Raw genomic sequence first — 13,149 nt, 5'->3', positions numbered from 1 at the left:
CCCCAGGTACCACCCGGTCACCCACACCGCCCCCCCCCCCTCCCAGTGACACCCCCCCCCAGTTACTCCCAGTTACCCTCCAGGGACCCCCGTTTATCACCCGGTCGCCCCCAGTGCCCCCCATCCCTCCTGGTGACCCCCCCAGTCACCCCCAGTGCCCCCCCCAGTTACACCCCAGTCACCCCCACTGCCCCCCCACCCCTCCCAGTGCTCCCAGTGACCCCCCCCAGTTACTCCCTGTTACCCCCCCAGAGACCCCCATTTATCACCCAGTAACCACCAGTCCTCCCAGTCACCCCCAGTGCCCCCCACCCCTCCCAGCGACCCCCCCCACTCACCACCCCATCACCCCCAGTGCTCCCAGTTCCCCCCCCCCCCAGTACCCACTGACCCCTCGGTGACCCCCCCAGAGCTCCAGTTACCTCCCCCAGTGCCCCCAGTCCCCCCCCCAGTGCCCCCCCGCCCCACTCACCCCGGGCCGTTCCCCGCTGCACCGCGGCCGTTGGGGGTGGGGGCCCCCCCGGGTCCCCGCTGTCACCCCACGGCCAACCCGGGGGGGCCCTGCGCACACGGTGGCACCTCTGGGTGTCCCCCCCGGACCCCCCCCCCCCCCCATTACCTTCCCCGGGTCCCCCCATGGCCCCCCCCCGACCCCTGGGACCCCCCCGGTCTCCTGTCCCCCTGTCCCCCCCCCGGGACCCCGTGTGTCCCCCCCCCGACCCCTGGGACCCCCCCCGGTCCCCTTTCCCCCCCCCAACACCTGGGTCCCCCCATGTCCCCCCCCCTCCGGACATCTGAGCCCCCTGTGCCCCCCCCGGACCCCTGGGACCCCCCTGTCTCTTGTCCCCCCCCGTGTCCCCCCCCCGCCCACCTGCGGGCCCCCCCCCGGGCAGCAGGAGGAGGAGGAGGAGGAGGAGGAGGAGGGGGGGGCTCCAGCGCGGCGCCATGGGGGGCCCCCACGCGTGTCCCCGTGTCCCCCGGGCGGTGGCGGGTCCCCTCCGTGTCCCCAGCGATGGCCCCGTCTCCCGCCCACGCGTGGGAGGTGGCCCCTGTGCCCCCCTCCCCCCCCCCCCCCCCGAGGCCACCGTCTCCCCGGTGACACCCGCTCGGCCTTGGGGTGGGGGACGCCCCCGCCTGTCCCTGCTGTCCCCCCCCCCCCCCGGGTCCCCAATGTCCCCCCCCCGTCTCTCCTGTCCCCCCCTCATGTCCCCAAAGTCCTCCCCATGTCCCCTGTATCCTGTGTCCCCCATGTCCCCCCCCGTCCCCAGTGTCACCCCCCCCATGTCACTGGGTCCCATAGCGTGTCACCCCCCCATAGTGATGTCCCCATCTCCCCCTGTCCCCCCACACCCGCCCTGTCCCCAATGTCCCCCCATCACCCTGTCCCCATGTCCCCAACAACCCCCACACTGATGTCCCCCTGTCCCCGGTGTCCCCCCTACTGCTGTCCCCATGTCCATCGTCCCAATGTCTCCCCCCGTCCCCGATGTCCCCACGTCCCCATCCCCAATGGCCCCCCCATGGCCCCCCCATGGCCCCCCCATGGTCCTGTCCCCAATGTCCCCACAGCGATGTCCCCACGTCCCCATCTCCCCCTGTCCGCGTCCCAATGTCCCCCCCCCGTCCCCAACGTCCCCCAGAGCCTGACGCCGACGCGGCCCCTTCGGGTTCCACATGCGCATTTATAATAATAATAATAATAATTATAATAATAATAATAATTAATAATGACGACGATAACGAGGGGGAGCCGCCGCCCGCGCCCACAATGCACTAAAACTGCACCTGCTGCCACCCCGGGGGGGGACACGGAGGGGACACGACACCGGCACGAGGTGTCCCCGTGGTGGCCCCGTCCCCAGCCCTGATTGTCGCTGCGTGGCCTCGCGCCGGCCCCGTGTCACCGTCACCGCAGGGCCACCGTCACCCCGGGGGGGGGTCCCACGGACCGTGTCCCCGTGCTGTGTCCCCACATTGTCCCTCTGCGTCACGTCCCCCGTGACATTTCCTCCCCGCGTCACATCCAGTCCGTGTCCCCAGGGCACGTCCCTACAGCGTCCCTCTTGCGCCACGTCCCCAAGCCAGCTCTGTGCCGTGTCCCCAGGCCACCTCTTCATGTCATCCTTCAGCGCCGTGTCCCCACGTCACATCCCGGTGCCATCTCCGTGCCATCCCTTCCTTGTCACCTCTCCGCCGTGTCCCCACGTTGTCCCTCCGTGTCACGTCCCCACGCTGGGTCTCCACGTTGTCCCCTGTCCCACGTCTCCGTGCCGTGTCCCCAATGCCACATTCCCCTGCCATCTCCGTGCCACGTGCCCATGTCACATCTCTGCGCCGTGTCACCGTGCCACCTCCACGCCACGTGCCGATGTCACGCCTCCACACCGTGTCCTCGTGCCATCTCGCCGTCCCTCTGCACCGTCTCTCTGTGCCGTGTCCCCGCAGTGTCCCCACGCATCGTCCTCCATCCCGTCACATCCGTGTGTCACATCCCCGTGCCACCTCCCCATGTCACATCCCTGTGCCACATCCCCAAGCCGTGCCCCCGTGTCACGTCCCTGTGCCGCGTCCATGCGCCGTGTCCCCGTGCCACATCTGCATGTCACATCCCACTGTGCCGCGTCTGTCACATCCCAGTGCCCCACGTCCCCGCGTCACATCCCAGCGTGCCACGTCCCTGCACCGTGTCCCCAAGTCACGTCCCTGTGTCACATCCCAGCGTGCCACGTCCCTGCACCGTGTCCCCAAGTCACGTCCCCGCGTCACGTCCTCGTGTCACATCCTGGTGCCACGCCGTCCCTTTGCTGTCCCCCACAGCCAGGTCCTGTCCCCATCCCTGTCCCCACTCGGGGACCCTGCAGAGCGGTTGGGGACAGGGACAGTGGCAGCCACGGGGGACAGTCCTGAGCTTGGAGGCCAAGGAGCTGCTGGCCCTGGGGAAACTGAGGCACGGGCCACCCCGGGGGGGGACACGGAGGGGACATGGGTGTCCCCCCTGCCCCAGCATCATAAGAGGGGTGGGGACATCAGGAGGGGACACGCCAAGAGGTGCCAGGAGACACCAGGACACACTGGGACGTGTTGGGAGACACTGGGATCCACGGGGACACGAGGTGCCGGGTTCCACCAGGACGTGCTGGGACATACTGGGGACACACTGGGGGACACACCAGGACACACCGGGATGTGCTGGGACACACGGGGGACGTGCCACCACGCGTCAGGACACGCTGGGGACACACACCGGGGTGTGCTGGGACTCGTGGGGACACAGCAGGATGTGCTGGGACGTGCCGTGACACGCTTGGACACGCCATGGCGCACGGTGACACGCCGTGACGCAGCAGGACACGCCGTGGCGCGGGTGTCATCAGCGTGGCTGCCGGGGCACGCGGTGGCCGTCGTGGCCACCGTAGGTGTCACGGGTGGGTGTCACGGCCGGCGCGGGCGGGGGCGGGCGGCGGGTGCTACCTGGTGAAGAAGGGGAGGTGGTGCTGGCTGAGGCCACCGCCGGTGCGAGGGGACTCTGTCCTGGCCATGACGTCCTTGAACCAGGAGGCCACGTCCACCTCCAGCGTCTCGTAGCGCTTGATGAAGTTGTGCTCCTGCGGGGCGGGAGGGGGGTGAGCGGCGGGGACATGGGGACATGGGGACACGGGGACACGGGGAGGGGGGGTTGGGGGTGTGGGTAGAGGGATGGGGACATGGGGACACGGGCAGAGGGACACGAGCATCGGGATATGGATAGGGGCACCAGGACATGGGTGTGGGGACATGTATGGGGACAGGGACACAAGGATGGGGACACGGGGAGATGGACACGGGCACCAGGACACAGGCGTGGGGACACGTATGGGGACAGGGACACGGGGACACAAAGGGAGAGGGACATGAGCATCAGGACGTGGATACGTGCACCAGGACAGGGGCGTGGGGACACATATGAGGACAGGGACATGGGGGGACAGGGAGACGGACATGGGCATCAGGACATGGATGTGGGGACACGTATGGGGACAGGGACACGGGGACAGAAGGACAAAGACATGGGGAGATGGACACGAGCATCAGGACACGGATATGGGCAGCAGGACATGCGTGTGGGGACAGGGACACGGGGACACGAGCATCAGGACACAGGAAAGGGGACGCGCATGGGCACAGGGACATCGGGGCACAGGCAGGGGAACGCGGACAAGGGGACAGGGACACGGGGACACAGGCACCAGGACATGGGAGCGGGGACATGCAGGGGCACAGGGATGGGGACACGGGCACAGGCAGGGAGACATGGGGATGGGGACACGGGCACAGGGACAAGGACAGCAGACACAGGCATGGGGACAGAGGTACCAGGACACGGTTATGGGGACAAGGACACGGTTATGGGGACAAGGACACGGTTATGGGGACAAGGACACGGTTATGGGGACAAGGACACGGGCACAGGGACAAGGACGGCAGACACACACATGGGGACAGGGACATGGGCAGAGGGACGTGGACGGGGACACGGTGTGGAGACACGCGTGGGGACAGGGACAAGGGGCTTGGGGACAAGGACAAGGAGGCTGAGGACCGCCCCCCCGGGCAGGTGACACGTGCGGACGCCGGGACAGCGACAGGGACCCTCCTTGGGGACACGTGTGACAGGGACAGCCCCCGGGGAAGGGGACACGCGTGTGGCCCTGAGGACTCACCAGTAACTTGTTGTACTTTGGTCTCTTCCTGTGGTCCTTAGTGAGGCTGCGGGAGAGGGGAAGGAGGGGGGGGGTCAGCACCTTGGGGACACCTTGGGGACGTGTCCCCAGCCCCCAGGGAGGGTGGCTCGTCACCCACCAGTCCCTGACGAAGGCCTGGAAGTCCCCGGAGAAGCCCATGGCGGGGGGCAGCAGGGGGGGGTCCTCCTGCAGCACCTTCGTCAGCACCTCGAAATCCGTCTTGCAGTTCTGGTAAGGGAACTGCCCCGTGGCCAACTCCACCTGCGGGGACACCGTGGGGACACTGCCGTCACCACGGGACACACGCACACACGGGGGACAGGGATGCGGCTGTGCCACAGCGGGGGGACGCAGGGATGCGGGGAGGGGGGGGGACACGGTGGGCTCGTGGGGCAGCACCGGAGGGTGAGGAGACACGGGGTTGAGGGGACACGGTGGCATCATGGGGACATGGCGGGGACGGTGCGGGGGACATGGTGGGGACCTGGGGATGTGCTGGGGACACGCTGGGGACACGCTGGGGACCCAGGGACATGCTGGGGACACATTAGGGACGTGGCGGGGACTCAGGGTGGGGTTGAGGGTGCAGCGAGGAGCTGGGGACGTGGTGGGGACACGGTGGGGACACAGCGGGGAGTCAGGGACGTGCCGGGGAGGCACTGGGGACATGGTGGGGACCCGGGGATGGGTTGGGGACACATCGGGGACGTGGAGGTGGCTTGGGGACAGGATGGGGACAGGCTGGGGACAGGCTGGGGACAGGGCTCACCAGGGAGATGCCGAGGCTCCAGACGTCGGCGCGGATGTCGTAGTCGGGCTTGGTGGGGTCAGGGGGGTCGATGCGCTCGGGCTGGAGGGGGGGGGGGGCTATGGGGCACTGGGGGGGGGCGGTCGGGACCCCCAGCCCCCCCCCCCAGCCCCGGGGGACCCCCAGCACCCATCTTTGGGGTGCAGCACCCCCAATCCCTGAGACCCCCCAACCCTGGGGGACCCCCAGAACCCAGGGGTTCGGCACCCACGGTTTTGGGGGACCCCCAGCACCCCCCTGCCCCAGGGGACCCCCAACCCCCACCTCTGGGGTGCAGCACCCACGGTTTTGGGGGACCCCCAGCACCCACCTTTGGGGTGCAGCACCCACAGTCCCTGAGACCCCCAAGCCCCGGGGGACCCCCAGAACCCAGAGGTTCAGCACCCACAGTTTTGGGGGATGCCCAGCACCCCTCAGCCCCACGGGACCCCCAGCACCCACCTTTGGGGTGCAGCACCCACAGTCCCTGAGACCCCCCAACCCTGGGGGACCCCCAGAACCCAGGGGTTCGGCACCCACGGTTTTGGGGGACCCCCAGCACCCCCCCGCCCCATGGGACCCCCAGAACCCACCTCTGGGGTGCAGCACCCACAGTTCTGGGGGACCCCCAGCACCCCCCTGCCCCAGGGGATCCCCAGCACCCACCTTTGGGGTGCAGCACCCACAGTCCCTGAGACCCCCAAGCCCTGGGGGACCCCCAGAACCCAGAGGTTCAGCACCCACAGTTTTGGGGGACCCCCAGCACCCCCCCGCCCCAGGGGACCCCCAGAACCCACCTCTGGGGTGCAGCACCCGCAATCCTGGAGACCCCCGGCCCCACGGGACCCCCCCCCAGCCACCTCCACCCCGGCAGCCCCCTCTGCCGCGCTCCCCCCGCCCCCCGCAGCGCCCGCGGGTGCTTACGGCCATGTAGGCGGCGCAGCCGGCGCTGCGGGTTTTGGCTTTGGAATCGACGAGGCGACCGCTGATCCCGAAATCGCAGAGTTTCACCTGACCCCGTTCGTCCAACAGAATGTTGGAGGGTTTGACGTCGCGGTGGATCACCCCGTGTTTCTCCTTCAGGTAGAAGAGGGCCTTCACGATCTGCGGGGAGGGGGGTGTTAGAGATGGGGGGGGGGGGTTCCCCCAGGCCCTCTTGGAGACCACCCCCCCCATGGTGTCCCCAAGCTGTCCCCCCGCTCACCGCCACCGTCATCTTGCCCAGGATGCGCTCGGGGATGGGCCCCTGGATGCGCTTCTTGAGCTTCTCGGCGCAGGTGCCCATCAGCTCCATGGCGATGAAGACGTCGGTCTGAGGAGGAAGAGGAGGGGTTGAGGGACACACACACACGCGCACACACGCATAGACGTGTCCTGGGGACACTGGGGACACCCCCCGCCACGGCCAGGGCCACGGGGGATGACACAGAGGGAGCGGGAGGGGGTAACGGTCGGATCCAGGCGTGGGGAGGTCCGTGGCCGCATCTGGACCACTGAGGGGGGGGTGTCATGGCCATATCCAGACCCCTGAGGGGTCCCCATGGCCACATCCAGACTTGGGTGGTCCCCATGGCCACATCCAGACCCCTGAGGGGTCCCCATGGCCATATCCAGATCACTGGGGGGGCTCACAGCCATATCCAGACCCCTGAGGGGTCCCCATGGCCACATCCAGACTTGGGTGGTCCCCATGGCCACATCCAGACCACTGATGGGGTCCCCATGGCCACATCCAGACCCCTGGGGGGGCCCATGGCCATACCCAGATCCTGGAGAGGTTCCCACGGCCATAACCAGACTTGGGGGGTCCCCATGGCCATACCCAGACCCCTGGGGGGGGGGGGGGGGGTTCATTGCCGTATCCAGACCCCGGGGGGGTCCCCATGGCCATATCCAGCCGCAGGGGGGGGCCGGGGGGGCTCACGTTGGTGATGAAGGTGCCGAAGCACTGGACGATGTAGGGGCAGTCGTGGCTCTTGAGCACCACGTCCAGGTCCATCAGGATCCGCTTGTTCTCCTCCCGGTTCCCCGAGCGCCGCATTTGCTGTTGGGGGGGGGGGGCAGAAAGAAAGGAGGAGGGGGGGGGGGTCAGGGCTGGTGGGGGGACGGAGGGACCGACCCCAGTGCCCGGGGAGGGGGGGGAGGTCCCCACCTTGACGGCGATGACGTGTCCCGTCTTGCGGAAGCGCATCTTCCAGACCTGCCCGCAGGTGCCGCTGCCGATCTCCCCCAGGTTCTCCAGGTCGTTGATCTCCGCCTGGTAACGCTGGGGGGGGGGAGGACGGGGGCAGAGGGGGGGTCAGGGTCCCTCGTGTCCCCTGTGCCCCGTGTCCCACCCCCGCGTCCCCCCCCCGGCGCTCACCTGCCCCCCCACGGTGAGGTACCCCGTCTGCTTCATGATCTCCTGCAGCTTCTGGTCGATCTCGATGCTGGGGAGAAGAGAGAGGGGGCTGGCCAATCAGCACGGGGCACAGGTGGGGGCCTGGCCAATCAGCACGGGGCACAGGTGGGGGCCTGGCCAATCAGCACGGGGCACAGGTGGGGCTGGCCAATCAGAACAGGGCACAGGGGAGGGCCTGGCCAATCAGTATGCAGCAAGGGGCGGGGGGGCTGGCCAATCAACACTGGACAAAGCAGGGCCCTGGCCAATCAGCACATGGTGAGTGAGGTGCCTGGCCAATCAGCACAGGGCAGGAGTGACTGGCCAATCAGCACAGAGGGAGGGAGAGGCCTGGCCAATCAGCATGGGGCTGGGCTCCTGGCCAACCAGCACATCACCCCACTGACCAATCAGCATACAGGGCAGGGGGTGACTGCCCAGTCACTATGGGGGTATCTGACCAATCAGCACATCCCAGGGGAAGCCTGGCCAATCAGCACACAGGGGGATGAGGGGGTGTGCCCACCCGGCCAATCAGCACATGGGGAGGGTGTCCACATGGCCAATCAACTGAGGGAAGGGTCTGTGGGCCAATCAGCACCGAGGGGGATACGTCTACTCAGCCAATCAGCACCCAGGTGCTTCTGGTCAGCTGGCCAATCAGCACAAGGAAACCTCCTCACTGCCCGGCCAATCAGCATGTGTGGAATCGCAGCTATCCGGCCAATGAGCACACAGGGAATCCTGTCTGCCTGGCCAATCAGCACCCACGGACTCCCGCAGAGCTGGCCAATCAGCACACAGCTCTTCTACCCGCCTGGCCAATCAGCAAACATCTACCTCCTGCCTGCCTGGCCAATCAGCATACGCCGCTCTCTCTCTATCTGGCCAATCAGTGCATAGGAATCCCCCACCTGGCCAATCAGCACCCACGATCCTCCAGACCTCTGGCCAATCAGCGCCCACAGGCTCCTGTACATTTGGCCAATCAGAATACCATCAATCTCCTGCCTGGCCAATCAGCACACGTAACCCCTCCCTGGACCTCCGGCCAATCAGCACACGATTCGTCTGGCCAATCAGCAGATGTGATCCCCCCTGCATCTCTGGCCAATCCGCTCACATGATCCCCTGGACTGCTGGCCAATCAGCACACACGATTCCTCTGCCCAGTCAGCACGTGTGATCCCCTGGACCTCTGGCCAATCAGCACGCACAAGCCCTTGGACCTCCGGCCAATCGGCACACATGAATCCGCTGGCCAATCAGCTCACATGATTCCCTGGACTTCTGGCCAATCAGTGCACTCGAGCCCTGTGTCCCCTGGGCCAATCAGCACACGCAATCCCCTGGACCTCTGGCCAATCAGTGCATGAGATCCCCCTGGACTTTTGTCCAATCAGCACACACGATCCCCCCCCCTTTCAGCCAATCACAACGTACTGCACCCAATCCAACCATCCCGGGGGTGGTGGTGGTGTCCCCAGAGAGCTGGCCAATCAGGGCAGGGCTTCTTGCCCCCCACCCCCAGCCAATGAGCTGCGGCGGGGGGCGGGGCCGCGGGGGGCGGGGTCGCGGGGGGCGGGGTCGCGGGGGGCGGGGCTCACCTCTCCACGCTGCGGGGCACCAGGAAGGGCGGCGGGGGCAGCCCCAGCATGTGGCGGGGGCGGGAGGGGGGCGGCGGGTGCTGGCTGCCCTCGGGGGGCACGGCCCGGCCCCCCCCGTCGCTCACCAGGGGCAGCTGCAGAGCTGGGGGGGACAGAGAGACCCCGTCAGCCCCCCAAGTTGGGGGGGGACACAGAGAGACCCCGTCAGCCCCCCAAGTTGGGGGGGGGGGTCAGAGAGACCCCGTCAGCCCTCCCCAAATATGGGGAGGGGGGGACAGAGAGACCCCGTCAGCCCTCCCCAAATATGGGGAGGGGGGGACAGAGAGACCCCGTCAGCCCTCCCCAAATATGGGGAGGGGGGGACAGAGAGACCCCGTCAACCCCCCAAGTTGGGGGGGGGCAGAGAGACCCCATCAGCCCCCCAAGTTGGGGGGGGCAGAGAGACCCCATCAGCCCCCCAAGTTGGGGGGGGCAGAGAGACCCCATCAGCCCCCCAAGTTGGGGGGGGGGGGGGGGGGGGCAGAGAGACCCCATCAGCCCCCCAAGTGGGGGGTGGGGGGTGGGGGAGAGAAACCCCCATCAGCCCCCCCCAAGCGCCCCCCCCATAACCCCCACCACCCCCCCAACTCCCTCAGGGTGGGGGTGGCCAACACCCCCCCCCCCCCCCCAGTCTGCTGGGGGCTTCCAGCCCCAGTTTGAACCTTTTAACCCAATTTTTCCTGTTCCTGCCCCATTTCAGCACAACCCCATTTTACCTGTTTCTGCCCCATTTTGCTCATTTCTGCCCAACCCCATTTTTCCCCTTCCTGCCCCATTTTGGCTCAACCCCATTTTTGCCCGTTTCTGCCCGATTTTACCCATTTCTGCCCCATTTCAGCTCAGCCCCACTTTGCCCATTCCTGCCCCGTTTTGCCTCAGTCCCGTCTCAACCCCATTTTGCCCATTCCTGTCCCATTTTGCCCATTTCTGCCCAACCCCATTTTTCCTCTTCCTGCCCCATTTTGGCAAAACCCCATTTTGCCCATTTCTGTCCCGTTTCAGCTCAGCCCCCCTTTGCCTATTCCTGCCCCATTTCGCCCCCCTCCCGTCTCAGCCCCATTTCGCCCATTCCTGGCCCCATTTCCCCCCCCATCCCCCCCCGCCAATTCCCCCCCCCCCCTCCCCATTTTCGGCGCAGCCCCATCTCATGCCGTGCTGCGGCCGCATGCGCCATGCACCCCGCGGGGGCCGGGCCGGGGGCCACACTCCATGCGACAGGCAGGACAGCCACGCGGGGGGGGGGGACACGACACACGGGGACATTTGGGGGGGGGGGGGGGCGGGGCACACACACGGGGGGTGAGCGGGGAAAAGCCGATGGGGAAAAGCTGTTCAACTGAGTGGGGAAACTGAGGCATGGGTGGGTTTAGGATGTGCCGGGGGGGGGGGCTGACCTGCTTTGGGTGGGCGCTGAGGGGGGGGGACACACAGAGGGATGTCCCCAAGGAGGGGGGGGGGGTCAGCGAAGTGGCGGGTGAGGGGGGGGGACAGCGTTAGAAGTGGGGGATGCAGGAGAAACCCAAGCGGCGGCGAGATGTGGTGGTACCTGCTCGCTGGGACGGAGCGGGAGCGGGGCTTAGGGTGATGACGATAACTGGATTTTGGGGGGGGGATGGGGGTGGGGGGGGAGGAGGGGGGAAGGGAGGGGGGTGGATGGGTGGATAAAATAAAAAACGGGGAGAAAAGGGGGAAAAAAAATGATAAAAAGAAAGAAAAACACCATAAATCACAACAGAAACAAACTCAAGGCACCCGGGGAGGGGCGGGGGGGGGGGGAAGAACCAGAATGAACTTAAACTGGGGGAGGGGGGATAGGAGGGGGGGTCGAGGAGGGGTAAAGGGGGTGTGGGGGGGCTGCCTGGTGGCTCCGGACACCCCCAGCCCGAAAAATGCCCCCCCCCTTTTTTTTTTTTCCCCCCCTAAATCCCATGAAATTGTAGGGAAACGCTGGAAAAAGCTTCACCCGGTGGTTGGGGGACGGTTGAGGGGTCCCGTAAGTGGGTTCCCCCCCCTCAATAAAGGTCCTACCTGGTGTGGGGGGGGAATTGGTCCCCCCCGAAGTGGTTCCTCAGGGTACTAATTGCAGTGGTGACCCCCCCCCCCCCCATCCCCAAATACCCCCCCCAGCACCCCCAAAACACCTCTGGGAACCCCCAAATTCCTGCACTGCCCCCAGCAGTGCCCAGTACAGCCCCACTGCCACCAGTAAAGCCCTTGTGCTTGTGCCCCCCCCATATTTCACCCAGTAATTCCCTTGTGCCCCCCCGATTTCACCCAGTAAAGCCCCAACTGCCCCAAACCCACCTCAGCTGCCCTCGAATAACTCCAATACTGCCCCAAATACCCCCCTCGCCCACCTACCCCCATTTTGCCCAATACGGCCTCAATGCCCCCCCCCCCCAATAGCACTACAGTCCCCAAATGACCCCCCCGGGGCCCCTCTACAGCACCTCAGCACCCCCCAACAACCCCTAAATCAGCCTCAACTGCCCCATAACACCCCTAACACAGCCTCAACTGCCCCCAAGAGCCCCCCAATACCCCTAAACCGGCCTGAACTGTCCCCAAGAGGCCCCGAACCAGTCATAATTGCCCCCCAACACCCCTAAACCAGCCACAACTGCCCCCAATACTCTTAAACCAACCTCAGCTGCCCCCAAGAGCCCCCCATAACCCGAAACCAGCCCCAGCCATCCCCCAAGACCCCCAAGTTGAGCTCAGCCCCCCATACTCCTATCTTGGCCTCCACAGTCCCCAGTCCCCCTCAAAGAGCCCAACACCCCCCACCCCCCCTAAAATGCCCCAAGAGTCCCCCCCAACACCAGTAAAATGCCCCAAGAACCCCCCAACACCCCTAAAACAGCCTCGACCGCCCCACAACACCCCTAAAACCAACCTAACCCCTCTAGGAGCGGCCAAAGAGCCCCCCAACCCCCTCTAAACCGGCCTAATATCCCCCCAAATCCCCCTAAAACGCCCCAAGAGCCCCCCCAAACGCCTAAAACGGCCTCGACCACCCCCAAGACCCCTAAAACGGCCCATGAACCCCCCAAGCCCCCCCAAAATGCACCCAACACCCCTAAAACGACCGCGACCGCCCCCAACCACCCTAAAACGCTCCAAGAGCCCCCCCAAACCCTCTAAAACGGCCTCGACCGCCCCCAACACCCCTAAAACGGCCCATGAACCCTCCAACACCCCTAAAACGGCCTAAGAACCCCCCAAACCCCCCCGCCACCCCCTCCAGCCCCCACTCCCCGCAGCGCCGCCTCACCCCCAATATCTCCCCCCCCCCCAGCTCCTAAAGCAGCCCCCATCCCCTTTAACAAGTCCCCGACGGTGAGGGTGCCCCTAACCCAGTCCTCCCCCCTCAAAATCACCTCAGCCTCCCCCCCTCCCCCCCACCGGGGCCTAGGCCCAGTCCCGTCCTCCCCGTCCCGTCGTCCCCCCCCGCCCCTCGGCGGCGCCTTACTAGGCCGGGCCCGGGCAGGACTGATGTCGAGGTTGAGGTCGATACGGCGGCGGGCTTCACGGTTCTCCTGCTTCAGCTTCGCCTCCAAGCGGGAGAGCTTCTGCTCCAGCGAGGACGCCCGCCATCTTCTCTCCTCCTCCCTC

The 13,149-nt window shown here is 66.6% G+C and overlaps 1 protein-coding gene across 1 annotated transcript; it reads right to left on the bottom strand.

Moving 5' to 3' along the window:
* Positions 1-1,685: 1,685 nt before the first annotated feature.
* On the bottom strand, positions 1,686-13,145 carry MAP2K7 (mitogen-activated protein kinase kinase 7; the record flags this gene model as incomplete). Its single annotated transcript, XM_082500987.1, has 13 exons — positions 1,686-2,855; positions 3,472-3,605; positions 4,701-4,746; positions 4,840-4,982; positions 5,491-5,571; positions 6,433-6,612; positions 6,713-6,820; positions 7,433-7,552; positions 7,661-7,774; positions 7,871-7,937; positions 9,496-9,637; positions 11,081-11,128; positions 13,007-13,145. Coding segments are annotated over 13 exons (1,428 nt in total), but the record flags the coding sequence as incomplete, so codon positions are not given.
* Positions 13,146-13,149: the final 4 nt, after the last annotated feature.

Source organism: Vanellus vanellus (genome assembly GCF_965231255.1).
Source record: "Vanellus vanellus genome assembly, contig: HAP1_SCAFFOLD_2296, whole genome shotgun sequence".
NCBI classification, from domain to species: domain Eukaryota; kingdom Metazoa; phylum Chordata; class Aves; order Charadriiformes; family Charadriidae; genus Vanellus; species Vanellus vanellus.
This window is presented reverse-complemented; position numbering and strand designations above follow the sequence as displayed.